General features: G+C 42.8%; 1 protein-coding gene across 4 annotated transcripts in view; it reads left to right on the top strand.

Annotated features, from left to right (window-relative positions):
- PITPNM3 (PITPNM family member 3) overlaps window positions 1–27,251 on the top strand; it is a 317,984-nt gene that overhangs the window by 134,190 nt on the left and 156,543 nt on the right. For all 4 annotated transcript variants that reach the window (XM_059717443.1, XM_059717442.1, XM_059717441.1 and 1 more), the window contains exon 3: window positions 9,182–9,289. In XM_059717443.1, coding sequence (XP_059573426.1) covers window positions 9,182–9,289 — 108 coding nt within the window. The remainder of the gene's footprint in view (window positions 1–9,181; window positions 9,290–27,251) is intronic.

Below are 27,251 nucleotides of genomic sequence, written 5' to 3'. Positions count from 1 at the left end.
AATGGCTCAGTCTGGTTAAGAACAAATGTTCTCTGTACATTACAAGTAAAATGAAACTTTGTATTTAACAATTATTCATAGCTTCATAGATGTTCAGGGCTGGAAGGGACATCGCAGATCATCGGGTCTGACCCCCCCGCTCTAGGCAGAAAGACAACTGGGGTCAAGTGACCCCAGTGAGGTGACTGTCCAGTCTCCTCTTGAAAACCTCCAGGGTAGGTGGCTGCACCACCTCTGGAGGGAGTTTATTCCACCTCTGGAAGGAGTTTATTAAAATCATTCTGGTTCATTGTTCAAAAATAACTAACTAAAATACAAACTTTGAGGTAGAGGGGAAAGAGATGGCTTCCATTGACAAAAATCCAACATTGAAGAAATCCAATGACACGTCAGATGCGCAAATGCAGCCTTTGGATGCCCGAGGAAATGGGTGTTCAAAGATTGTGACATCAGATCTGAAACCAAGCTCATGGTTTATCAAGCAGTTGTGGTCCCCACCTTACTGTGTGGAGCTCAAATGTGGACAACATATGGGAGATATCTCCAGCTGTTGAAATACCATCAACACTGCCTGCAAAAGATCCTCCAAATCCAGTAGGAAGGTAGACACGCCAACATTAACGTCCTGTCGCCAGTCAACACCACAAGCATTGGGGTGCTGATCATCTGACATCAACTTTGCTGGATTGGCCACATCATCTGTATGTCTGACTCTCAGTTCCCGAAGTTTTATTCTCCCAGCTTAATCAAGGTGTATGCTGAAAGAGGAGGACAGAGAAAGCATTTCAAGGGCATTCTCAAGGCCAGCTTGAAAAAATTGACATCAACTCATGGGAGTTGATGGCAGGGGGTCAGACTTGATGATCTGCTCAGGTCCCTTCTGATCCTACCAACTATGAAACCATGAGACTATCACTCAGGACCACCGCAAATGGAGGAAGATGCTGCTGCGAGGATCTTAGTACTTTGAATCCTTACAATGACAAAAGAAGACAGAAAAGCAGGAGCAGCAGAAACGGCGTGTTGCAAACTGAATCAAGAATCTGGAGCCACCCACCCTGCATGGAAACATGTGCCCAAGTTGCATTAGAGTCTATCAGTCCGGATTGACCTCATCACACATCTTCAAACACACAGATAAGACTATCATGGAAGACCATCTGTGAAGGATTGCCAAGGAAAAACATTGAAATGTCAGAATTTGGAAATCCCAAATTTCACTTAGCCGTACTCTGAATCAAGTACAAAGCAGTGCGTGTGTAATATTTCCCTTTTCACTTTTCTCTACTTTTCATCAAATGTGAGTTGTTGGCAGATTCTTTTCAGCCTGTTCCAGGAACAGAGTACACAGCTGCATAAATTTGGCTTCTTTTTTTCTTTCTCCCAAATGAATTTATAGCTATAATCCTCAAAGGGAGAAGCAGAAAACAATGATTACCTTATTTTACCTTTCTATCTGAAAGCACTAGCATGTCTTTGTAGATATTAAATGTCTTAAATACTTTATGAAATGTTGTTAAATATAGGTGGAAGGAGTGTGTGATGAATTGCTGGGGAGAACTGGAACAATTTACAGAGGGGGCTAGGCTACATCCAGGCAAAAACAGACACCTTGTTAAGTATCTGTCAGTTTGTATTGTCTTCTCTTGGCTCACCAAGAAGGCCAATAGTTTGTTGTTTAATTCACCAAATTCTTAAAACCCTCATTGGATCTACCAGTCTTTGGTGCAATCAAACAGTAAAGCTGCCGTGTATCCAGTATTTCCAACTCTTATGTTTGATTTTAAGTTGCGTCCTGTTTTTGACACTTTTCTTTAAAGCCAGCCTTCTGGATAGCTTTGGAGGACAATCTCAACTTCTGGTCTTGTTCTTCATCCCTGGGTTTCTAGAGGAGCTTCCCTGAGATCACTTGATTTGGCATAGCACAGGGGCGGGCAATTATTTTGGGCAGAGGGCCGCTTACTGAGTTTTGGCAAGCCATTGAGGGCCGCATGACAGGCAGCCCAGGGCAGATAAATATTAATTTTCTAAATTTTTAGGGGCCCTGCGGGTCGGATAGAATGGCCTGGTGGGCCGCAGCTGGCCCCCGGGGCCACATTTTGCCCACCTCTCGCATAGCAGCATTTGACAGCTCCTCTTGCAACACCCGTACCATTCAGTGTCCCTCATGGCAACACCTCAGTTAATTTAAATGGGTTAGGATTTCATCAAAAGATGAGTAGTGTGATCCCATTGTACAGATAGCGAGCTCAGTTAAAGAGATTGGGACTTTTCCCAGCAAATATTGATAATGTTTAAGGGTATCTGTCAGATGGTTTTTAAATTTTGGATTTTGAGCCTTACATCATTAGCAAGTAGAGTGATGCCCTTTGGAGGGTGTGAAACTTCTATATCCTGGTAATGGAAAATAAACTTTCAGAAACTAGACTTCTAAGTCTGTCCGTTAAAGTGCACTTACTGGAGCTCGGGTCTCTGGTTGAGCATCCTGCTGCATTGTTCGGATCTGTGAGCAGAACTTGAATGTTTTTTGTGGTATAAGATGATAATACAAAAGCACTTCTTCAAGCTTGTTCTCAGCACTTATAAATATTAGAATGGTACTTTTTTGAAATGTTAGCTTCCTATACATACAGTTGTTAGAAAGCTCTTTAGGAACACTGGCTGTATAATGGGTATTTCATTTGAAGCTTTCAGGAACACATCTAAGTGCTCTGATGCTTCTCGTTCCAATTCTGGGAACAGAAGTCCTTTTAACTGGATAATGAAATGAGTCACAATGGTGAAACGTCACTGGATGATTGATCACAATGTATTTCTGCCTTTTTCAACCAGCAGCTTTAAAAATCCTTGCGAAGCACCCGACTCAAACCCTGTTGAAGTCCTTGGGAGTCTTTTCATCATCTCCAAAGGGCTTTGGATCAGGCCTTGAGAATTGCTGAGAACCCATATGACTCCTTAAGAAAAAAATGTTACGGGGGGGAAGCAAGAGTGATGAAAATGTCTAAGGCTCCTATTTGGCACGGGATTTAAACATGCGCTTACCTTCATCTCCTCTCAGCAAAGCAGCATGCACTTAATTTTTTAGCACGTGATAGTGCTTCATTTAAAAGGGGCTCTGACCAGAGCTCAGTTTGGTCTGCAAATCTGGCATGCAGTAGGTACCCTACTATTTATGCACTTTCTCCTCTCTCCAATGTCATATTCTGTTGGGTTGGTGGGGCCCTTTCTCTTAAAACTGCTGTGAATAACACTGCTCTCGTTACTACGTTCTGATTCCTCATCTCCTTTTGAAGTGGCTCAGAAGACCCTGTAGGAGGACGTGCTTTGTGCACATATCTTTTTCTCCCACATGTGGGAGATCATTTCCATTTTTTTTGTACAAATCTTTTCATTCTGCACACTTTTCTTGCATGTATTTTTTAAAGCCCTATGAGCTCCTCATGGGCATATGAATGCATTCAGCTGAATACATTGCTCACTCCAGGATTGGCTTCTCAGGCAGAGATAACATCGGTGCAGCGTGCATAGCCATCTGCTGCTGCAGCCCTACTATAGATCATGAAGAAAGTTTGGCACAATGAGAATGAATGTTCAAGGAAAGTACAAAGCTGTGGGGAGGAATACTAAAAGCACAGGAATGAATTGAATCCTTTTGAGGATTTTTTGAGGGAGGTTTTGGTTTTGGGGTTGTTTTTTTTTTAATTACTTGTCCTATAATAAAAGGTTGTTCTAACCTCTGCCCTTTTCAAAGGAAATATAGTAGCTTTCTTTCTCATGGAAGAGGTTATAAATAGCAAGAAATTGCTTCAGTGTGATTAAAGTGATTGAAATTTAGATTGTAGTTTTTACAGGTCAAGATTTTGTTTGGAATAGTAAAGGAAAAGAGCATATATCTTTGTGTTTGGAAAGCAGGCACTCCTGGTATTGCATCAGCTATAATTGTGACAAGTTGCCCTAAATCCAGAACTCCAGCTACTCATTGCACTGATTTGCAGCATCAATGTTTGCAGGCAGTGTGTATCACTAGGGATTTATTTATCAGAGTTACTGTTTTGTACACTGAACAGATAGCATTTCTTTCTTAAGGAGAAGAGTGTGGAGATCTTGCCCTAATCTACAATGTACTTCTTTTAGTGGGGGGCAGGAAAAAAGAGGAAGAGAGACTTGGCACTTTTATATGTAAAAGCACGTTTCCTTTTCCCCAAATACAACTGAAGTCTGGTGAAGAGATAAAACATCTGTTTTTATTTTCATAGATTTAATAGACATTAGGGCTGGAAGGGACCTCGGAAGATCATTGAGTCCAGCCCCCCCCCAAAGGGCAGGAAGTCAGCTGGGGTCATAGGATCCCAGCAAGATAAGCATCCAGTTTCGTCTTGAAGGTGTTCAATGAAGGCGCTTGAACCACCTCCGGCGGCAGGCTGTTCCAGACCTTGGGGGCTCGGACAGTAAAGAAATTCTTCCTTATGTCCAGCCTGAAACAGTCTTGTAGTAGTTTGTGACCATTTGACCTCGTCATCCCTTGAGGAGCTCTGGTGACCAAACGTTCCCCCAGATACTGGTGGTCACCCCTGATAAACTTGTAGGTGGCCATCAGATCACCCCTGAGCCTGCGCTTTTCCAGGCTAAAGAGCCCCAGGGCTCTCAGCCTGTCATCGTAGGGTCTGCTTCCCTGACCTCTGATCATGCGCGTGGCTCTTCTCTGGACTCTCTCAAGCTTCTCCACATCCTTTTTGAATTGTGGAGCCCAAAACTGGACACAGTACTCCAGCTGCGGCCTCACTAAGGCCGAGTACAAGGGGAGAATGACGTCCTGGGATTTGCTTGAGAAGCATCTATGGATGCAAGCCAGCGTTTTGGTCGCTTTACTAGCCGCAGCATCGCATTTATTTATCTGTCATCTCTTCTGCTTTCAGGAAGATGCATAAGTTTGAAAGCTATAATAAAATCCTAAATGAATAATTTTTTCCCCTCCATCTCCATGTGTTTTAAAGGAGTTTGCTTTGCAATGCCTTCTGAAATGCTACTGTTGTAGTGAAGCAAAATGGTAGTAGGCACGTGTGTGCACATTTCTTCTCTCTCAGTAGGCTGAGACATTTGGGCACCCTCTCTCCTCTTTTTCCCCCCCATCTTTTGTATCCAGTTCAGTCATTCCACTTCACATAATGCCCTTTCACAGCACCTGATGAAGTGAACTTGAGTTTGTGAATGTTTGTGCTCTACATATATATTATTTAGTTTGTCTGTAAGGTGCAGATCTACTCTGCCATCCACCTTTGAAAACTCTAGGAGCCAGGTATTCGGCTAATGAAAATCAACTTAGCTCTGTAAACCTCAATGGATGGGCATCAGTTTATGCCACGTGAAGATTTGATCTTGAATATCTGGTCCTTGCTCACTTATGTACAGCATTTTTTTTTTTTTTTTTGGCTTGACCCATCTTTAGCTGCCTTCCAGTGGTTTGGACATGGGTTGCTGGTGTCCAGTATGTTTGGGCTAAGATTTGCAAAGAGGTTAGGCAGGTAAGCCTCTCTTTAAAATAATAGGAAAGGACATTGGAAAATCTCCTCCTTTTTAATGTGGAGGGGGAGGGAAAAGTGACCTACCTATTGCTGTTGCCACCGAACACGGCACCCTGCAGAACTGCTTCTCACAGCCCCTTGGCTGGATTGTGGCAGGAGTGGTCCTGGAGCTCCTCTTGCCCCCAGGTCAGCCAGGGACAGTGCTTGTTCCTGTAGGTGACCCGCGCCAGCCTGGGACTGCAGCTGTGCCTTGCAATCCTCACAGGACCTAGGCAGGGAATTGGAGCCACTGACATCTGAGCTACACTGTGGAAGGGGTAGGGGGTAAGACTACATCCCCCTGGATCCACCCCAGCGCTCTCACTTTTACCATGTGGGTCAAAGATGAATAACTCCATTGGAGCAGGTGTAATTACAGGTGTGTGTTATGCTGAGGTACATGGAGAATAAGGTCCATAGTCTCCTGGACATGCTGGCTACACACAACTTTTGCTCTGTCTCCTGCTATATTCTCAAATCTTGAATCTTGAGGGAATAGACTGAAAAGAATTGGGGTTAAAAGATTGGTTCATGATGCATCTAATCTGAGACCTAGGCATTTTCTTCTCTGAATAGCCCTTGACAAAAAGCCTACTTTGGAGTAGTGGGACTGCGGGTTGGCGAGTACATTTGTATGTCTTGATATTGGGGTTTTGTGTATTGCCAGTTAATGCAATCTGAATCTGGGCTGTAAACAGAGGTTCATAACCCTCCTTTTATTTATAGCTAGACAGGCAGTGGAGTCCTCAGCGATGGGAAGGCAGTGGTCTGAGCCCTGTTTCCTGCTGTGATATGGTTTGCGGCATGGGCCGTGATGACTACCAGAGCACTATGTTAAATTCCATCGTGCTTCGGACCATATTAAACGCTTTCTGTCCAGTGCATGAACCAATAAAAATAAGTACTTGAGTCTGCAGCCTCTAAATCTTATTTCCTCTCTCTGTTAAACATGAGGGCCATCTGGAAAGCCTGGCTTAGTGGATTACAGAACAGGGACGAATGATGAGACAATATTAGATTGAACGCTCCAGCAATTTTACGGACCTGTTTTCTCTTCAGTAGACAACTGTTGAACATCATCCTGACACATTTTTGAAGAACTAAGGCTAACTTTATGTCCAGGTCCTCCACTCCACCACAGCACTAGCAGTGATAAACTGTTAAAGCTCACTTACAGAGCTGATTAAGGATCCTGCCTTTGGAAGGAATTTGAGGCTTATGTGGTAATGCTGCTTAGCGTGCACCCTTTTTGCTTTGGCTCCCGGCAGAGAGCAGGGGTTGTAATTGTGCCATTCTTTGCCCGTGGGGCACTGCATGCTGCTGGCACTTCAGTGGCCTGACCTGAGGACCTGGTATCTTACATCAGAGGGCTGTTGCAGCCCAGTTGCTGAGAGCTTCATTGTTTAAGCAAGAGAGGATGCTGCTGGTGCTAATGCCTTGGGCTAGAAGTCCAGGGCTGTGTCAAAGACCCCCTAAGTATCCCTGGATGAAGGGCTTAATCCCTGTCTCAGCTCTCATGTTGGTAGCAAAATTCATGGCGGGCGGGGAGGGTCATGAGGATGCCTGTGTTTAATGTCTGTGTGAGATACTCATCGTCCGCAATCCCTCGCAGGCAAGGATGACAAAACCACGGTTATCAGGTTTATATAGCTCTCATTTTCAATTCTATTGAGCATCCTTAAGAGATGTTAACAGTAATAGCCTCACGCTCTCAAACGATATGGGAGAAGAGCCTTTCCACTGTATGAATGACTCTTTCAAGACCGACAGACCCTTTCACGCAACACATCCCCTATCTTGTGTAGTGCCCAAAGACTTGCAACCCTTTAAACACAGAAAATGAATAGAAGCACAAAAGCCCCCCAAAAATCCCAAGTAAATTTTGAGCCCAGAGAATTGCAGAGAAAGTCTCATAGGCACTTTGCTGTTGCTGTCTGCTCTGCTTATGGAGCTATTGATTGAAGTCTATTTGTCCCACTGCCACTTATTGAGTGGCAGTGGGAAGAAGCAGGTCCTGACTCTGCCCTCATTGCAGAGGAGATCAGATATTGTGGTCAGAGGTAGCTGCATCAAGTCCAGGATTGATATCTGCTTTGATATTCCATGATTGGGTGGGGGGGAGCATTACTTCCCAAGAGACCTAACTTCTCTCCCATAGGCCACAATGTGACATTATTGTTTTGATATGCATTTAGATGACCAAGAATCTAATTACCCTTGAAACATTTTTGAAACTTGAAGTTGGTCTGAATTTGATTATTTCAGTCTGATGTGTTCTGCTGCAATTCAGCTGTTTACTCCCACTGAGCCTGTCTTTATACTGCATGAGGTTAGTGCGCAGGATTTGGCCCTTTATCTGAATTGCTGCCATAGCAAAGAATTCCAGTTATCCGTTTTGCGTTTGCTTTCTTGTGTACCCACACTAAGCGCGCAGCACACGTCAGGAACTTGTACAGAGCCATGCTGAAATGCTTTTAATAAGTTCATTCAAAAGGAACTAATACGCGCTGCTTCCTAAACAGCTGCTAAACTGAATGGAAATGTTTTCATACAGCATTGAGAGCCTGTTAAAGGGGAACATCTGCAACACGCCGTTTTTGTTGGCACTTTCCAACCCACTTCTCAATGAGCTCTTGATAAAAGTACAGACCTGTTAGCGGAACCCATTTGCCGAGCAGTAGGCCTGTGCAATCCCATAATCTCTGTATCCTGAGATTAAAGTTGAAAGGCTCATGTGGCTTTTGATGAAAGGGTAAAACGTACTTGAAATGTCTGTGATTGCTCTGTGGCACTCCCCTGCCCTTCACAATTTTGAGTTCAGGATTCCAGGACACTGAAATCTTGAGGTTGATTTTCTGTGTTTAGTGTTGAAATGCCTTTACTAAGAAGAAGTCACCTAAGACTGACCTGCATCAGAGAAGCAGCGTAGATATGTGAGCTAGAGTCATGGTATAACAGTAAAGCCCTCATCTGAACGCAATCACACAGATACAAATAGGCCCCATAATGGTGTAGCTCATATTGTTCCCTGAACTGAACTAAGCTACACCAATATAATCACTTTTGTACCAGTATGACTGCAGCCATACTAGGGGCATTTGCTACTTCACTGTCCAAATACACAGCAATGAGATGGTTACTGCTCCAGATAGCTTATAACCACATTGATATAGTGAAAGGGTCAACACATTTTTAGTAGCCTTTGACATGTTAAAATGTTGCTCATAGGGAGGATGCACTACAGCGTTATTATATAATGAACTGCTTCACTTGTATAGCACAAGTGAACTGCTAGTTACAGGATACTAAAGACAGTCTAATGGTTTAAGCACTGAATTTGGGTTTAGGTACTGAAACTGGGTTTTCTGCCTTTCTTCAGAGACTCTTAGCATGTGATGTAGGGCAAATCCACATAGGCCAGGCCTTTAAAGGTATCAGGCAATGGGAACTTGTAGACAGGCAGCTTTGTGAGAGAGTCCGGTGTATGTTGCATGCTGCGTATTCCCATTAGAGTTCATAAAGAGCTGCTTATTTCTCTAATAATTACCAACAAGGTAATCCTGCCTTTGTTCTCTTGCTCAATATTGTAATTTACCCTGTTCTCTTTCTTCTCGTTGCAGAGGAGGTGGTGGAAGGGAAAAGTGCTATTCTAATTGGCATGAGTCAGTGGAACTCAAATGACCTGGTGGAGCAGATTGAAACTATAGGAAAGCTGGAAGAAAATCCAGGTAACCTTTAACTTTCTGTATTTATTTTATTTACCTTAACAGGGAAAAATTGCTATATCAGACACCCAATGGCTTATTTTGTTAAGACATCTGGTGCAAATGCTGTTCGCAATGTCCCCTGGTATAAATGGTGTTGTGCTTAATGAGCATTGGTGTGTAATGCTTAATGATTTTCTACTATTAAACTGATTTAGATAGTATTTCTGGAAAAAGCATCCTTTGGGGGAGACTGTATTTACATGGTTTTGATAACTTCAGTGGGTTTTGCTGGAATGCAGAATTCTACGTGCAGAGGAATAGGAGGAGGCATTGAGGTTTGTGCTATGGTGATGGGCCAAGATAATATGTAGCTCCTGTTTTATATCATGCGTGTGTCACAGCGGTGGCTCTTGGTGTGGGCGCAGTGATCATAGTGATGCAGTCAGCTTATTGCGCAGGACCGGACTCTAGTACTCTTACTTGGGTCTGCACCTTGCTCTTCTGAAGTCAGAGAAATCATTCATGGAAAAAGATCTTAACTTTTCAAGAGCAACCTATGGGCATTGGTCACCTAGGGTGTCCTTACACATGCTTCAGGGTGGGGGGGCGCTTTAATTAGTGTTGCTCTCAGGAGCCACTTTAATTAAAGCGCCTACAGCATCTCATGTATTCAGCATCCTGTACTTAAAAACGACAGTGGGAGTGCTTTAACTAAAGCTCATTCGACAGACTTTAGTTAAGGCACCCCCTCCACCATTCTGAAATATGAGGACACTGAATACGTGTGATGCCGAGGCTGCTGGAGCATGCTAATTAGCAAATGCTTTCTAATTAGAACGTGTTGGAGCGGATGTTGGGCACGTGTACTGGTGCCCTCTAGAGCTTATGTTTTCTAAAGCACCAAAGAGCTAGACTTTTAAAGGTGGGTTGCACTCAAGTTCCTATGAAATCATTGGCAATAAGACACCCAATATAATTTAAAAATCTTCACCTATGTGCCCAAAACGTGAAGCTCGAAAAGTGAATTGCATCGAAAGGTGGAGCTCGTAAGTCATAGCTTTTTGAAATGTTACCCCAATCTCCTGCTGGCTTGTGCACCCAGGCCACTTTATGAAAATTTTACCGTAGGGTACCGTTTGGTATTGGAATCTGGCTTTGAGATATTTGTTCAGGTGAGTGTAGACTAGTTAAGTGATGAGTTGAATATCATTACATTTCGAGAGACAATTTCTGTTTAAATTGAAGGGAATTTATTTGCCTTTGTCATATGGCTCCCTAAATATTTTTGAGCGATTGTATTTTTTGGGTTTTGTTTGCTGGCTTTTGAAAGGCTTTTGTTCCCTCTTTGTTTATGCAGCTGACTTTAACGATAGACTAGGCTCTCTTAAGGTGTAGGAAAAATAAACAATAGTTTTCTCTCACCTTATGTATTCCCAGTGCACGCTTGTGCAGGTACGTTGATGGTTAATATTCTTCATTAGGGAATTTTTTGAGTTTCATTTGCTGGTGATTAAGGGTGCAGACTGAAATGCAGCTCCCAGCTGTAACTTGGAACAATTTTTGCAAAGCGTTCTGAGTTACAACCTTACCCCAGACCTAACAGAAGTTCACTGTTGGTTCCCCGGGAGAAGGGAGCCCACAGCCAGGTTCACATGGCAATGGCCAGGGCTCTTTGCCGGTGCTCCTGTTTTCAGCATGGGCGGGGTGGGGGGGAGGCGCAGCAGAGGGAGCTCATTATTGGGGCTCCCCAGCTGGCACTGGAGGGTGGGGTGGGTGAATTGGAGCCCCACCCCACCTCGGGGCAGGAGGGCCACAATATACCTGCCCCACCTTCCAAGCGGGGCTGAAAAACCCCTAAACTGAACTCCCTCTGCTCCCTTTCCTCTCCTCCCATTCTGAAAACAGCCATGGGCTGGGAGCTGAGCAGACACAAGTTACAAAAGCCGCTACATTTTGTAACATCTTTATCTGATACCCTCTTGCAATGAGGGGTCAGATTTTCACCCAATCAGCCATTTTTGAAGTTGTTTGCAGCCGTGCACTTGTGTTTGGTCACAGCTATGAGATGCTTTTTGTGGGCAGCTCAGGCAAAAATTGTCACTCCTCTCTGTACCTTGATACATTGATCCAAGTGGTGGGTTTTTAATTATTAAATGGATAGTGACAGATGGAAGAAGCCATCTACCCTTGGGAGTGGCATGAAGAGCCCCTTCTAGTTGCTTGGTAACTTGCTTCAGTTGGAGTTAAGGATTCAGTCAGGATTTGTAAGAGATGCTTGCTGAAGCATAAGCCTCTCCTTTCTCTCGTTTGTCTGGAGCCAAGAGAAATCTAATACAATATCATGAGCGAGATGCTTTTTATTTTTAATGCCCATGTTAAGGCTGGTCATCCTGGACTTCACTCCTAGTCCTGGATTTCCTTCAGAACTTGCGAGCTTTTAATATACTCATTTCTATATTATGGTGTTAGATCCTAGGATAGTGTTGCTCATTATTGCTAGTGCCCCATTTTTCAGCTTAGGAGACTGAAGCACAGAGAAATTATCTCCTCCAAAGTTACACAGGAAGCCATTGCAAGAGTTGGGAGGTGAACCCAGGTTTCCAGCCCTGCACTGGACCCCCCCGACACTCTTGCTGTCTTAATTGAGGAGCTATCTTTTTCTTTTTCCTTCTGTGACCAACATTGAGCTCTCATGGGCTCATCTCTTCTCCTAGCTCCAATTCTGTCTTGCTTGGTCCTCACCTTGTTTGCTCTAAGGAGGGACTTGGAGGACAACTGATCTTGCTGGACCATTGTTTGCAAACAGTTTCATTTATAAAATTTGGCTATGTCTAAATAAAACTTCACAACATGATAGCTTGCTACCATGAGAGGGGACATAAGACTTTGCTTTCAACAATGCACAGGAGCTGAGCAGCTCTCATTGCAACCGAAGTCAGTAGGAGCAGAGGGTCTGAAAGCACATCTGAAAATATGAACTAATATCGCAGCAACTCACATCAGACTCTGCTTTTCATTGTCTCTACAATGCGAAAGGAAATGGAGCAACAGCTGTAACATGCCCAGCCTGCTAGGAATTGTCCTTGATTGGACACCTGCTATATTCATCTGATTCAAACTAGGCTAGACGTCTCATTGCATCTTTTTTCCCCCTCTCTTGAACTCTCCCATGTTATACTGTATGGTTCAGTTCTATTGATTAGCTGCCCATTGATTTTCCTACTGTGGAATTATCTGCCAAATGCTTATAGATCTTATCACTGTTTGGCTCCAGTTAATTATACAGTGCTTTTGTTAGAGACTGAATTGCATTACTGATTAGGGAATTTTAGAGCTCCTTTTTGCAGTTAGTAACTACAAAATACAAATAATAAAAGCAAAGCACAGGCAAGGTATATTTCGGAAGCTATATTATTTTCTGAGAAACTGTTATTTTCTTAAATTAGCTGCAGTCGCAAGACATTTCAGTCTTCATTACAGTCAAAGCTTGCTGCTTTTTTTTTTTTTTTTTTAAATCAGATACTATTTTTAACCAAATAATTTCACCATTAATAGAGGTTACGTTCTGATATCTGTGCTCACACAGAATAGATCTATTACTTATCCCCTGAGAGAAGACTCATTGAAGTTGGTGGAGCTTTGTGAGTTACCTAAGCCCACTTAAACCCTTTTTGAAAGTTGGCTGGATTTATTACTTTTTCAGAGACTATTTGGGAAACTTGTTTCCAAAGATTAGGCTATTTTTTTTGTTTAAAATTTGGGAGTCGATCAGGCTGCAAAAGGAGCTGGACACTTCAAAGGCAGCATGGTTTTTCATCTCCCTTTTCAGTCCAGCCCTGGGGTGGAACCTCTTGGTATTGCAGAACCAGACAATAGTTTGCAAGAAATGAGTACACGCTCCTGTTCAGGGTGTCTGTACTGTGAAGCACCACCCTAAATGGCACCTTGTCCGAGTGCTCAGAAGAGAGGCCACAACTGAATGAAATATTCCCATTTTGCAATCCACTGGAGAAAGGCCTGATCCAGTACTATGGATATCAACTGGATTTTTTCCATTGAAGTCAGTAGATGCCAGATTATTCCTTCAGGTTGTGATTTTTTTTATTTTTTTTTTCAGAGGACCTGAAGAGAAATAGATGCCCGAAGTCCGTTAGCTTGGGCAGGTCTCTTTTACAGACCTCCCAAAATCCCAGCCCAAACATGTGGTGTCTTCCTCTAATATGATTCCCTGGAAAAAGGGGCCCCGATTGCTGCTATTTAACAGAGCTACTTTTCTAGCCTTGGTAGTCGTGGTACATGCTTTGGTACTGAAGGTCTTGAATTTGGCCCCCCTTCACTCCTTTTGCTGGTAGCAAGAGCGAACATTCATTTTTTTTTTTTTTTCAGCTGTTTCCTTCGACAGAAGGGACTCATCAATAGATGGGATGCTGGGGGAGGTTTGCACTGCTATTTTCTCTGTTACACTATTTTGTGGGTAAATCAAAGCTATCTTTTTTTAATGCTGCCAATCCAACATCTTTTCATCAAATGTAACATTACATCAGGTTTTTAAAAAATGCAGGACCGGTTCCATAGTCATTAATAGAGCAGATGACTCCCACTGGCTGGCAGAATCACTAAATCTAATCCCTGGCTCTGAACAATGTGTTCATTGCAGCTGAGAAGTAAGCGTTGCAGTTTTAATCAGCTTCCAAGATGAGCGTTTCTGCCAGTTGCCTTTGCAGAGAGCAGCACATTTGGTTCTTTTTAATGGTTTAATAGATTGACTAATAAAGCACACAATTAAGAGCTGTTTCCATAAATGAAGATGTATGAAAGATCCTGCACGCTCTGATCAGAATTTAAAGACACACTGGGCACTACTTCTTAAGAAGCAGTATTGCCACAATTCCTCTGCAAGATGTGCGAGGTTATTAGCACCCTTACAAATGGCAAGTGTATAAACTAATTCGATTGTTGGTTCTCCGTAAATGCAACTGAGAGCACTCGACCAATACAGTCTTCCCATCAATGCTCCGAATACTTCTTCGGGGGGAAATCTGAGAACACTCTAACGATGACTTAATACATTTAAATGGAGAGTAACACAAACAGCAATCAAGCTGAATTAAAAACTTGTAGGGCTGCATAAATTATCTGGATGGAGTGGTTTCCTAGTGGTAGAATCCAAGTGTCATTGTAAATATCCCATGGTCAGACTCAGCCCTGGTACTGAGCAGATGCAGCATCAGTGAGATTGCATCTGCCTAAGTCATCAGAAAATAATTTGGCTTCTTGAGGTTTTGACCTTTTTTTTTTTTTTTTTTTTTTTTGAGTCCTCCTACCCTAGTACTTTCTGCTCTAGATCCTGTGCACACTTATGCAGTGGTATAAGCAAGTGCTGGAGTAGAGTAGAGTAGGATGAAGTTTGGGCTGCTTTTAATTTTGTAGAAGAAAAGTTTTAAAAAAATCTTTGTTTGTTTTTAAAGATTGTCAGAGATTTTATAGCCAATGCAATCACTGTATCTAAAGGAAAACAGCATTCTTCTGCTTTAATTAGCCAGCTGAGCATGTCATCTTTATAATGATGATACGTTGCCATCTAGATTGACCAATTACAATGTGGTCAGTTTAAGACTGTCTCCCCATTTCAGTGATGAGTGAAGTCCTATCCAGAATCGCATTGGTTTGGAATGGATTTTACCCAGGATGTTGAAGAACCCTACTGTGATAGACCCCTAGCGATGGCTCAGGAATATACTGTATGGTGAGAAACTGTGTCGTAGCTGGTTAGAAGCAATGTGCTGCAATTGGATAGGGACCTTGCAAGGGAGTTAGTCTTGTTCTAATTCTCACTTCTGCCACTGGCTTGCTGTGTGACACTGGGCAAGTCACTACACATCCCTCAGCCTTTGGCTTCCCTTTTCCCCCTTTGTTTAGACTGGAGATTATTCAGGAAAAAAGACTGTGTCTTATTAGGTACTAGTGGAATCCCAAATGCAATGGAGGTTATGAACAGGAGGATCGTAGATAGCTTCATAACTTCAAGTCAAACATTAAATTGTCTCTGAAACCGCTGCAGTCAAATGTGATTTTTTTATTTATTTTTTTTTTAAAAGATACAAATTAAATAATCTAGAACTCATGGGTTTATACATTTGGATGGCTTAAAATAGCTGCTGTACTAGTGGCAGTAGTTTTTGACAAATCGATGGAGCCAGGATACCACACAGCTGCTTGGATCCAATAATTTCCTACGGGGTTTTGTTAATAAGCTTGGGGTTTCCGGTATTACTTTTATCACTGCCTCAGGAATTTGGATACCCAGCACCCATTAAAAGTAACTTAGGGATTGTCACTAGAAATCATTGAGCTTCCCTTTATTATGACACCCATGTGACACTATAACCAGATGTTACTTATGCCTAGGATAGATAAATCAGGCAAAGTAGATTTTAGGAGTGCTTTTATGGTTTTAGGGGAGAAAATAAATGACATTATTGTTCATTTATAGTGTTATTATATATTATCCAGCTGGGCTTTGTGGGAGGCTTTGGAAAAATGTTCCCTTAAGTCTGAGCACAGTGTAGTCACCCTGCTTTTTGTTGAGTTCTATCTGGGAAGAGGCAAAACTGCAGGAAATATTTACTTCCTGGAGCCAGCATGGAGGTTCAGAACATGAAAATTCATCAATTGTCGGGAAGGTAAGAATTTGTTTGCCTGTCAACTTGAACCTAGATTTTTTTTTTTTTTTTTTAACTAGTCTGAGTCTCTTGTTCCTTCTGCTTTGTGTGCGAAGGTCTCCTATGGGCAAAATCATTGCGTAGCTTGCCTAGTGAAAGTGTCAAGTGCAACTTCAGAAGTACAAATGCATAGGTGGCTTGTGCCTTAGGCCATAATTTGATCTCAAAGTGATGGAAAGGGGAGTACAAAATTTCCCACAAGTGAGCCAGGGTCTGCCCGAACCCTGTAGAAACTGAATTTCATGCCTGGCTTTTTTCAACTACGCAGTTGCTCTAATAAGAGATCACATCTGCTCAATGAACCTTGTCTGCCTATGTCCTTAGACCAACACGGCTACAACCAAAAACTCAGCAGCACGTCTGGCTCGATGCCTGTAATCAGGGTTGAAGCTGAAATTTGGTTTCACTAACCCCTTCAGGGGCTGATGATTTCAGGCAGCGTTGAGTTAATATTGCACATAAGCTTCCCAGTTTTGGGCCAGTATCCTGTCCTGCAGGCATTGTACAAACACAGAGCAAAAATATGGTCCTTGCCTCTGTTCATAATCCAAGTGTGTTTTCCCCAGTTCCCAGGACATTCACAGACTTAGGGCTTTTACCTCTAGTGCTGGCTGTACTTTTTTTGGCCTCTCAGGTCTTTACAGAGTACATTGCATCCTAGGAGAGTAATGAGTGGGGCTGAAAGTAAGAAGCTATGCTGCTTTGTAGCAATGAGCACACATGCATCTTTTCATGGTCAGGACCCAGCACAGGAGTTTAATACCATTTAATACCTCATATTATTCCCTACTCTTTTAGGCTGCTCCAGTATTTAGTTTTTCTGGAAAAAATAGCTTAAAGATTTGCATGTAGCAAAACTTGCACCTCTAGCGCTGAATGTTGTAGTAAGTGCAAGTCATGGTTTCCAAGCTGTAGAGGCCCATGTGTGTAGTCTGGAGCTCGAGTCTTCTGTTCCCAGTGTGTTGGCAAAGGTGGTCGTAGTTGGCCTGAGGAACTGAGTCTATTAGGAACCAGATTCATAATTTTTGAATGCCCGGGGTAGGCAGTATGGACAAGTCTCATAGGCTATCTGAATGAGGATTTGCAGGTTGTGTTAATTTTTATAAGACATACCTGTTAGTTCTGTCCAAGCTGGGGACAAGTTGCTTTTCCACCTACAAATAGGAGAAATGGAGGAAGCAGTGGAATGAATACACTGCACAAAATACTGGAGAAAAAAATTACAATCCCCCACCTCCTAAAAACCCCCCCAACAAAACAAACAACCCAAAAAACCCCAAAACAACCCAGTGTTCCTACAATCTTTATTTTTGGAATTACTGAAAATACCACTAGTTACAGAGGGCCATCATCTTTACAAAGTTTCTTCATGAGCCACTGGATCCTTCATGAAACATAGCTGCTCTCCGACTTTGAAATTCTCTTCAGATTTGCTGATGGTAAGAAATATTAAAGGCACTGCAGAGGGTGTAGTCGAGGTCTCCTTTGGGATACTCTGCATAATTCTGATCTGTCCTGGTCAGGAAATATGAATTTACAACTGGAAGTGGGGATAGGCAGAAGAATGGAGAGCCTTTCTTACAAGAGGCCTGAAAAAGCCTGACTTGTTCGGCCTAATAGGACAAAGCGCCGTGATAGCTATGAATACACCAGAGGTGAACCCCAGCAGCAAGATAAGTTGAAGGATAATATGAGCTTGAGAACAAGTAGGTATGTGCTGACACTGGCCTTGTAAAGACATTCAGATTTTTTTTGGGAGAGTTGCTGCTCTGCCAGGAGAAATGACAAGTGTACAGAAATTGAGGCTTTTTCTCCCAGGGTAAAAATGGCCGTTCCAGAAAAAAACAACCAACCTGGGAACAACTCTCCTGGGAGTGATTTAACCTTGGATTTTCCTGGGACAGCGAATGTCTGTACACGTTACGGCTTCTCTCAGAAGAGACCATAGTCCTCCAGCTTCTCCCCCCCAGCCCTGGGGATGCTGTGTTGCTCATTGGACACTACTGCTCCAGAACGCTCCCCCTTCTCAATCCCCATGTTGTGCTATAGGGAAATGCAGGCTGACCATGGACAGTCTGGGTCAGCTAATCAGGGCTGCCTTACGCACTACTGCAGTCTGCTGCCAGGCAGACTAAGGAAGCCTGCAGGGATGCCAAGAAGTGTGCACAAGCTCCCACCCCAACACCCCTCACTTCCACCTGCATAGTGTCAGCACTGCAAACTCCCCACTCTTCAGCACCTTGGCATTTAGATGCCTGTACACATGACTCCGGGTAAGTTTCTGTACCTGGAAAGCATACCTGGATGAATTTTTGCAGGTTATTTGAATGTGTGCATGCAGCCATTGGCCTTGTGCAGACATTTAGTTTCTCTTGGGATCGTTGGTTCTCTCCCAGGAGAAACCGTAAGTAGACAGATGTTCAGGCTTTTTCTTCCAGAATAAAAATGGCAACTCCAGGAGAAAAATAACCTGGAAACAATCAGGGTTAAATCACTCCCTGGTGAATTTCTCCTGGCTCAGGTTGGAGAGTAAAAGAGAGTTTTCAGTCATCAGAGGAGTGAGACCTAGAGCAATCGGGAGAGTGAGGGCCAAATGTATAACTAGTTTTAAGAGGGACCTTGAGCTGCCTATAGAAAAAAGACACATGTCTGTGACAGCAGGGGACTGGAGTTAGTGACCCAGATGTTTGTTCCAGCATGTGTTCCTAGAGGCTGAAGACGAGTGATAAGTGGCAGAGAGTGACTGGAATTACTAGAGGTTGCGCGCGACTCCCAAGTTTGTTTTTGATAGTTTAATTATCATACAGTTGAAAATGAGCTAGTTTGAGCTGTCTGCACAGCGTGGTCCCTCTTTTCAGCCAATACCTTTCAAATGCCAAGTGAGTATGGTAGTCTTATGTAATATATTTGCTGCAGGGAGATTTGAAGAATTAGGCAGCAGCTAGAATTTATTGTTGCAAATTCTGAAACTCATTCCTACAGCCATATTTACAATACTAGAAGTATATTTACTGGAGGGATAGTTGACAGGCTCAGCACCCCAGCAGCCATCAATATTGACACGTCCTACAACAGCGAGTCCTTTTTCACTGCTCTCACACTAGGCACAATGCAGCAATTCAGAAGAAACTATCACTCCCATTATCCTTCTTGCCCAACGTCACTGCCTTTGCAGTGTTAGACACTGTTCCTGGCTGCAGCTTGATCAGTTTTGATGCATACAGAGTCTCAGCACTTGAGTAATTTAGACTTGCCTTTTACAGTCCATTGATTTTCACTCTTCAAATTTGCATTCAGAACTACCTCTTCCTCACTTCATAGCAAAATTAAGGAAGTCAGAGCTGGGAGACTACCTGGCAGCTCTCTTCCAACTAGGTCAAGAGTATGAAAGAGTGCACTTCCTAGAGAGGCGGTGGAATCTCCACTCTTGGAAGCTTTTAAGAGCAGTTTAGACAAACACTTAGCTGTGATGGTTTAGATGGGGATTAGCCTACAAGAGCCTTGAAAAGGGGGTTGGGCTGGACTGGAGGACCTCCCGAGGTCTTTCAGTTCTACAATTCTGTTGTTGTAAGGCAATTTCTGGAGTTTTAAAACAAGACTGGAGAATTAGGCTATATAAGAGCACACTCCTTGAGATGGTTACATGGCCTCATGGTCAGATTTCACTGCCAAAAAAGCTTTCTGCGGTAATCCGCTTGCTGTTCCCTTTGCTCTTAACTCTGGTTACATCTCCATGCATTGTGCTTAAATAAATAATTCCTCTCTAGGCTTGCCACCTACACCCTTCCCAGCAAAAAAATAACAGCAGAGACCTACAATGAGCCTGTGAATAGCTATTTTTTCAAAGGGTGCTATGCAGGATTTACTGCTGATGGAACTTTAGCCACAGTTGTCAGAGTAGGTGACCTGTGTGTGATGTGATGACCACATTTCCTTTTTTCTTTGAAAATGGTTTGTTCATTCAGGCTACAGACAGAAATTACACACACACGGTGTAAGCGATCGGAAGCTGGTTCCAATCTGTAAGTAACAAAACAGAAGTGCACGTAAACTGCTTTCAAAGTGGCCAAAACCGGTTTAAGATAAACCTGGATAAATGTAGTATCAGACTTAACTGATTTAGGTTAAATCAGTTTATTTAACTTCTGTCCCAGATCCCCTCCAGATTCAAGTTAACTCACAGTTCCCCAGCATCCCAGGATGCTTTGCACCTCCCCAGGAAACCCCTGCCTTGCAGGGTAGGCAGGCTAGCCGTGGCCCAAGCTGTCTGCTCCAGGCGAGCAGGGACTCATACTCTAGTGCCTCCCGGCTTCTGGCCTGCGTCACTGCAGGTACATGGCTGCATTTCTGGAATCAATAGTAAATGTCTGTTCACTTGCTTATCGGTTTAATCTACACAGCTCAGATTAACCTGTGAAGATTGAATTGATTCAGCATCAGGCTTTTTGACTGCCTGTACTTGGCGTTAGGGTCTGACTATGAGTGTTTAGGCAAATGAACAAACTCTCCTTTGGCTTCAGTGTGAGCACTATTTGGGTCCTTTCGCTTCGTAATTCCCAACAAGTCACTCAGCAATCAGTGCAAGACTCTACTGTAAAAAATGGGCCAGAGTCGCTGTTGGGGCAAGTGGAGAAGCTGAGCTGACTTCCGGAGAGCTTTGCTTGCTTAGGCATATTTAATAGGTTCTTCTCTAGGTGCTCCCCCAAAAAACAAATATTTTGCTGGGCAGCTATTTAAATCAGGTGGGCAGTGGCGAGCAAATCTAAATTAAATGTACATTTAAGAGCTGGAAAGTGTTAACAGTGAGATTTAATGCATTATTCTCTCTCTCTTTCTTTCCTCCCCTCCCCCTTTCTCTCACGCGCAAATTAGTGTAGGTCTCCATAAATATCTGGAGTTGGATAAAGGAGCACAGAGCTCCATGGGGTGATAATAAGCGCTTGCCACTGCACAGAGAGATTAGCAGTGGTGCTGTGATTCAGGATCTAAATGCGGCCAGCAGGGAATGGCACTCTTCACTCTTGATTTTTGGAAACCACCCCTCCACCCCAAATAACAGTCGTCTTTTGCTGAGTGAGAGAAGCACGGAGTATCTCTTCACCAGCCAATGCTGAAATCCTCAGGGTAAGCCTGGGCAACTGGGCTGTGAGCAGCACCCTGATAGAGCTCTGCTTTGCCAACCAAATCCAGCATAGCAAACGGCAAAGCCTTAGCGGTAGTGATGCTCCCGATGCGCTGCTCAGCTGGGCGGCTCACTCTGCAGGCTGCCCTGTAGCCCTTCAAACATCCAGACCTTCATTGTGGATGTAGAGTCGATGAAGCGTGAAAACATAGGGATGACTTCAGACCAGGGGGCCATCTCATTTTATGGGACAGCTGTGCTTAATAATATTTTCAGACTAGATCAGGTCTTGGGTTCCTTCTGCGGCCTTTGCCATGCAGCTTTTATCTACCTGTCTCTTCTCTGGAAACCCTCTATAACCAGGCCACCTCCCTACCTGCCCTCTCTAATCCAACGGTTGACTTGAGGCACCCTGAATAGGCTTGAGACACCCCTTAGAAAATGCCAGCTCTTCGTTTTCGCTCAGTTTTTTGGACTGCAGCAAAAATAATAGAGCAATTCTTCTGTGGCAAAGAACTTGTGAAGACCACAACAGACCGTAATGTTTTTAAACACTGTGGACTCTTCTTCCTGTCTTTGGGCTTACCTTGTGAATCAGCCTGTACACACAGAAGTCTTGCTCAGTTGCAGAAGAGACTTATCAATGGCCAGAGTGTACAGGACAGCAGAGCAAATAGAAAATCTCTACCAATGACACGACACTCTTGAAAGGATGTCCAGGCACCCCCAAGGTGCCCACAGCACCCGAGTTGAGAAACACTGCTCTAATGGACGGTTGCTTTTTCTCACCTCTCTCTCCTCCAGCAATAGTGATGTTTAAGGAATTAAAGCCAGTCACCAAAGCCATTCATTCTTTTAATGGTGAATTAATGTTCTTTCACTGGAAGCAGCAGGTGCCCCATTCCTCAAGTGCCCAGCACAGCAGTCTCTTCTGGTTAGGACGGGCTGATCACAGCAGGGCAAGGGGGAGAGGCAGCTGTATTGTGTTGAGCCGAATGGCCTTTCAAGATTCTCGGTTTACTGTTTATTCTCGCAAATGCAAAACGTGTTTGAACTTTGAGACCGCTCTCTTGCTGTCTCTGAATGCCTCCATTATCGCTACATGTTGTAGTTAATTGGTAGAGATTTTCTATTTACTCTGCTGTTCTGTACACTCTTGGTACTGATAATGTTTCTTCTGCAACTGAGCAAGACTTGTGCATATCCAGGCTGCGTTAAAGAATGGCTTGAAAGAAAAAAAAAAAATGACTGCCGGTTGAGTTGAATTTATCAAAAAGCAAGCTTTTAAAGATTTTGCAGTCCTTGCTAATAGAATGCATTGTACGAAGGCAATCTTTAAACCACTGTCCTCCTTGTTCTTTTCAAATTCATCTTTTGGCTTATTTGTTCTGACAATTAGCTGCGCTCAGATAGGAAAAATGTTTCCCTTTTGAGCAAGGGGTTACTGGCGTGCTTTTTTTTTTTTGATGGATGTTGCGCTCCCTCCCTTCTGGCTAGTGGGTATAATTTTAATTGCCTGCTGCAGTATCACAGAATAACCCCCTCGACTCACCCTTTAATTTTAAAGCACGTTCATTTGAAGCTATATTTTTGTTAGCTTCATGCAAGTGAACCTTGGTAGTAAATCGTTCTTTGGCTCATGGCAGCTTCTGTGTTCCAACATGGAAACCAGAGGTCACAGCTAAAATAACAGGGCAGATTTCAGCTCTCAGCTGGAGTTATAGGTGCTTGGCACTCCTGAAATTAAATCAGTGTAATTATGTCAAAAATACTTCCAAGCTAAGGTTGCAAAGCTGGACACTAATATTAGAAAATACTAGCCTCTCAGTCATCTGTGCAGCCTTAATTCAGCTCCTTTGTGCACATGCTTTATGATTTGAATGGCATAAATGTGCACCATTTTTTTTTTTCTTCCCTTATAACTGGTGCAGGAAGCTGTGCAATGTACAATACTGGGCTAAGGCTATGCTTTGCATTGCGATTTTCAGGTGCAATTGCAAAATATGTAAGCACGACTGAATTTTCTGTCATCTCTCGTTCCATTTTCTTATGTAACAAATGCACGCATACAAGGATTGATATCAATGGAAACCCCATCTTTGGTTTCAGCGGGCTTTGGGAGGAGGTCCAGACTTGCACTGGATTTACAGTGTGTGTTTTGTGCTACAACCCATTTGGCTTGCCCTCAGTGTTTCCATGTGAAAATAAAAACATAGCTTTTATAATATTTAAAACCTTAAGAGAGACCTCCATGGTGACTATTACAAAGAGACAGAGATGACTTGAGAGCTGGGTTTGGGCAATATTAGATCTTGTTGAAGAATGAGGATGGTGACCTGGATCATGAGGGAAAAAAACCACATGTGTCTTTGTCATGTTTGCTCTGGGAATGGCTTTATGATGTGGCGATTTGTAAGATGTATGTAGAAATGGGATGGTGTTTTAGGATGACGACAAACGATTTCTGCATGTGTATGTTAATTTGGGCCGGCTGCTCCACCTCACAGTTCTTCTGCGCTCTGGTGGTGATGGGTCAGTTTTTGTGATAATTTTCATCAGAAGATGTATTTCTCCTCCTCAAATTGATACCCTCAGGGGTATAAGTTGATTATGCCTTGAAGTGGTAATTGGAGACTCTTTTTTTTGTCCTGTTCCTTCTCAAAAGTGTTTAGCTCAAAAGCAATGAAACTGTTTACCCAAATTGCTTGGGAGAAAAAGTAATGAAACTTGACCTCAGTATGACATGCAGAAGAAAAGCTGTCTGGTTTTGTGCTGTTCTCTCAAAGGACTCATTGTGTGACAGAAGGTGCATCGACCTCCACTGGTGCAAATAGCAGATGATAATTAACAGCTCATTTGGAAAGCATTCAGGTTTACACCCTGCTCTGATTAGTACATTGTTTACTTGAGGGATATGGAAGAATCTGCTCGCATTCAGGATTTTACCGCAGATTGAATGTCTTCATTTAATAACACTGCACCAGCCTAGACCATTCATAGGACTGGTAATTCAGGATGGAGAATTTAACTTCTTGGCCATCCAGGTATGGAAAAGCATTATTGTCTGAAACCATTTGGGGACCTGTAAGACACGAGTTGAGAAAGTTACACATCAACAAATACCCCTTTAGCAAACTCCTCTTCTTTGGCCCTTCTTGGGAGTCTCAAGTGAGAGGTCAAGGGCCTGATGGACCATGGCGTCTAAAATAAACTCCCTTGGGTTTAGAAGTGACCCTGTGAAGTCAGCATGGCCATTGTTACGGTAAATAGTAAAGCTTAGCTTGCTGCTGCCTGTATTGCTTTTTGGGGTGCAATTGTATTTCGGGGATCAGTGTAGTAAAGCAATATGATCCTTCAGTTTTGTTTCGCTCTCCAGCTCTGTGTTAAAAACAGGCCATGTGCTTCTTCTGGTCACATTAGTAAAACATAATAGTGTGACTGGCGGGAGGTCTATAGATGTTTTAAAGAAAGGTGGGAGGTGCAGGGAAGGTGCAACACTTTCATGTCCCGGAAAACATGATTTGTATTTTATTACAGCATCTAACAGCAAAAGGGACAGTGACCAAAAAAGGAGATTCCTCTTAATACTTATGGCTATTTTTATATGGTAGACTAATGCATCCTTTCATTTGACACACTAAACAAATTGTGACTACATTAGAAAGAGTACAGGAAGTTCATTATTGCATATTTTAATGCATGTTTATTTGAAGAGTTAAAGAAAATGCGTGAGACTAATCGTTTTTGGTTTCTCTGAATTTTTTTAATGATGTTTCCTCTCTCTGCTCAAATACTGTGGTACTCGTCTATTTTTTATTTTATTTTATTTTTTTGCTGGATAAACGTCATTCTTGTACAGTTGTCTTGTTATATAAATTTTATGCGTTCTTTTGATTAAGATCTACAAGAGCATCAAAGTAAAATTAAGATTTTACTTGGGAGAGTGATTTGGCCCAGGTTTTCAGAAGCGTCCACTTATTTTGAGAGGCGAACTTTAGATGGTGACGACCTCATTTTCAGTTATCCAAAATACATGGGCATTTCTAAAAGTTTGTTCTTTGGTCGCTCTTGTGCTGCGGGTTGATATGTTCTGGAATTTTGTACGTCATTTCAAGGTCTTTGGGCATGTGGGATTATTTAAAACTTAAGTATTGGGATTATACCAATGATACTCTGATCTCTGATGCTTGGATTTTACTGAAGAATCTGTGAGTTTGAATTCAGTGGAAGTTGAGTGTCTGCCTCCTTTTGAAGCTCTAAATTTTCCAGCATGGAAGAGTAACTCCTCTCCCACTAAACAAAAACTAAGAGGATAATGGGTAAGGGAGACTTCCAGTACGTAAGTGCCACAGAGGTGGTGAAACTAGGGCATGGGGTGGGGAATGGCCATAGGACTTTCCTAGTGATGAAATTATGAGCCTTGACTGTAGCATTCCTGCTGTTGAGAAGGAGCAGGGCATTTTTGGGAAGGAGCAGGACAAAAGGAGTCTCCAATTAGCACTTCAAGGCATAATCATCTCCATCTGTGGCAGAGCACCAGCTGGAAGGATATCAAAGAGTAGGCTGGTTTTGAAGTACGCACTTGAACAAATGCTACCACCTTCTCAAACTTGCCATGAACAAACCATCCCTATCAACAAACTGGTACCGGCTGTCCAGTTATTATTTCAGGGTACTTTACACATATAAATGAATGAAATCTCCAGCCATGTTTGAAGGATGTGTAAATAATACCCATTTTGGAGGTAGGGGACCAGAGGTAGAGCAAATCTGGCTAGCCTACCCACAATCATATAGAAAGAGTGCTGAGGAATGAGCAATGCCCCCTACATCCCTGTGTTGTAACCACAGTGCCATGATGCCCAACTTTCCAGGATAGCTGTCCATGCACACTTGAACAGATGGGACTAATCCATCAATTAAACTGCTTAAATGTTGTTGAGGTCTGCTGAGTCTGCTCCATACATTTTTAAAGGTGTGGTGAAGAAAAGCTCAAATACTTGATGGGAAGAGTAGTGGGCCTGCTTTATGATGTCCCAATCCTGTTTTCTTGGTATCTTTTTCATATCTGAACTCTTTCCAATGTGTATAAAGATTTACCTTGGTGCTGACTTTGTAGGCCGTTGGGTTCAGTAAAACTGTCCATCCCCCAAATGAAGTAAAATAAAACAATTTGGGGAAGACTCCCCTGTTCAAGGAAGTCACATTTTGAAGCAAGCTGGGGCAATTCCTAATTCAACTTAACAATTAGGAATAATTTTTTAGGCAACACAGTGTTGGAGAATAGTGACTTCCAAAGCAATTTGCACTGAATGTGCATAGAGCTAGGCTCGTGACCTTTGAAACAGGGATTTAGCAAATAACTTTGCACATATTTGCTTGGCAGTCAGAATTGGTATCACTTTTTTCTGAAAAGTAGCTCTTCAGAGACTTATTTGCAATGTGCAGTGCTGTCTCCTCACCTGGGGCTTTGGCAGAAATTGAGGCCAGTGAGGCACCGCTTCCTAGCAAGTACTTGATAATCTGTAGAGTAAATCTGTAATCCAGGGATCCTGGTTTTCTCTGATTTTAAAAATAAACAAACCCAATTTCTGCTTAAAGTAACCCCAAATCCACATTTGTCCATGGTTTAAATGAAACACCGTTTATATGTGTGTGTGTGTGTGTGTGTGTGTATATATGTGGTGTTTCATCCACATTTATATCCACATCCATATATATATTAGTGGTGTTTCATTTAAATCACAGACAAATGTGGATTTGGGGTTACTTTAAGCAGAAATTGGGTTTGTTTATTTTTAAAATCAGAGAAAACCAGGATCCCTGGTAATAACCCAAGACCCTACTAGGAAGGAGACCTGAACCTGACATATTCAGCATGTTTATGCTCCTGTTTTCAGATAAGAATCCATTTAAAATTCAGGTCTATTTTTGGAAAGGCCCCAGGATTCTTTAACTCCAGTGACTCTTTAAATTTATTCATTAGATTTACATGAAGACATGTGCAGATTTTTTTTTTCCCCCATAAAATCTCAGCACCCACAATTGGGGCCAGGTTCAAAAAAGGCTTTAGGGTGCTTGGAGCTGAGCTGCCTTGAGTATTTGCCCACAGAAGTTGCTCACGGTTCTCAGTGTAAGG

This window comes from Alligator mississippiensis, chromosome 14 (genome assembly GCF_030867095.1).
Source record: "Alligator mississippiensis isolate rAllMis1 chromosome 14, rAllMis1, whole genome shotgun sequence".
NCBI classification, from domain to species: Eukaryota; Metazoa; Chordata; order Crocodylia; family Alligatoridae; genus Alligator; species Alligator mississippiensis.
Note: the sequence above shows the minus strand (reverse complement) of the source record. Positions and strands in the feature narration are given on the sequence as shown.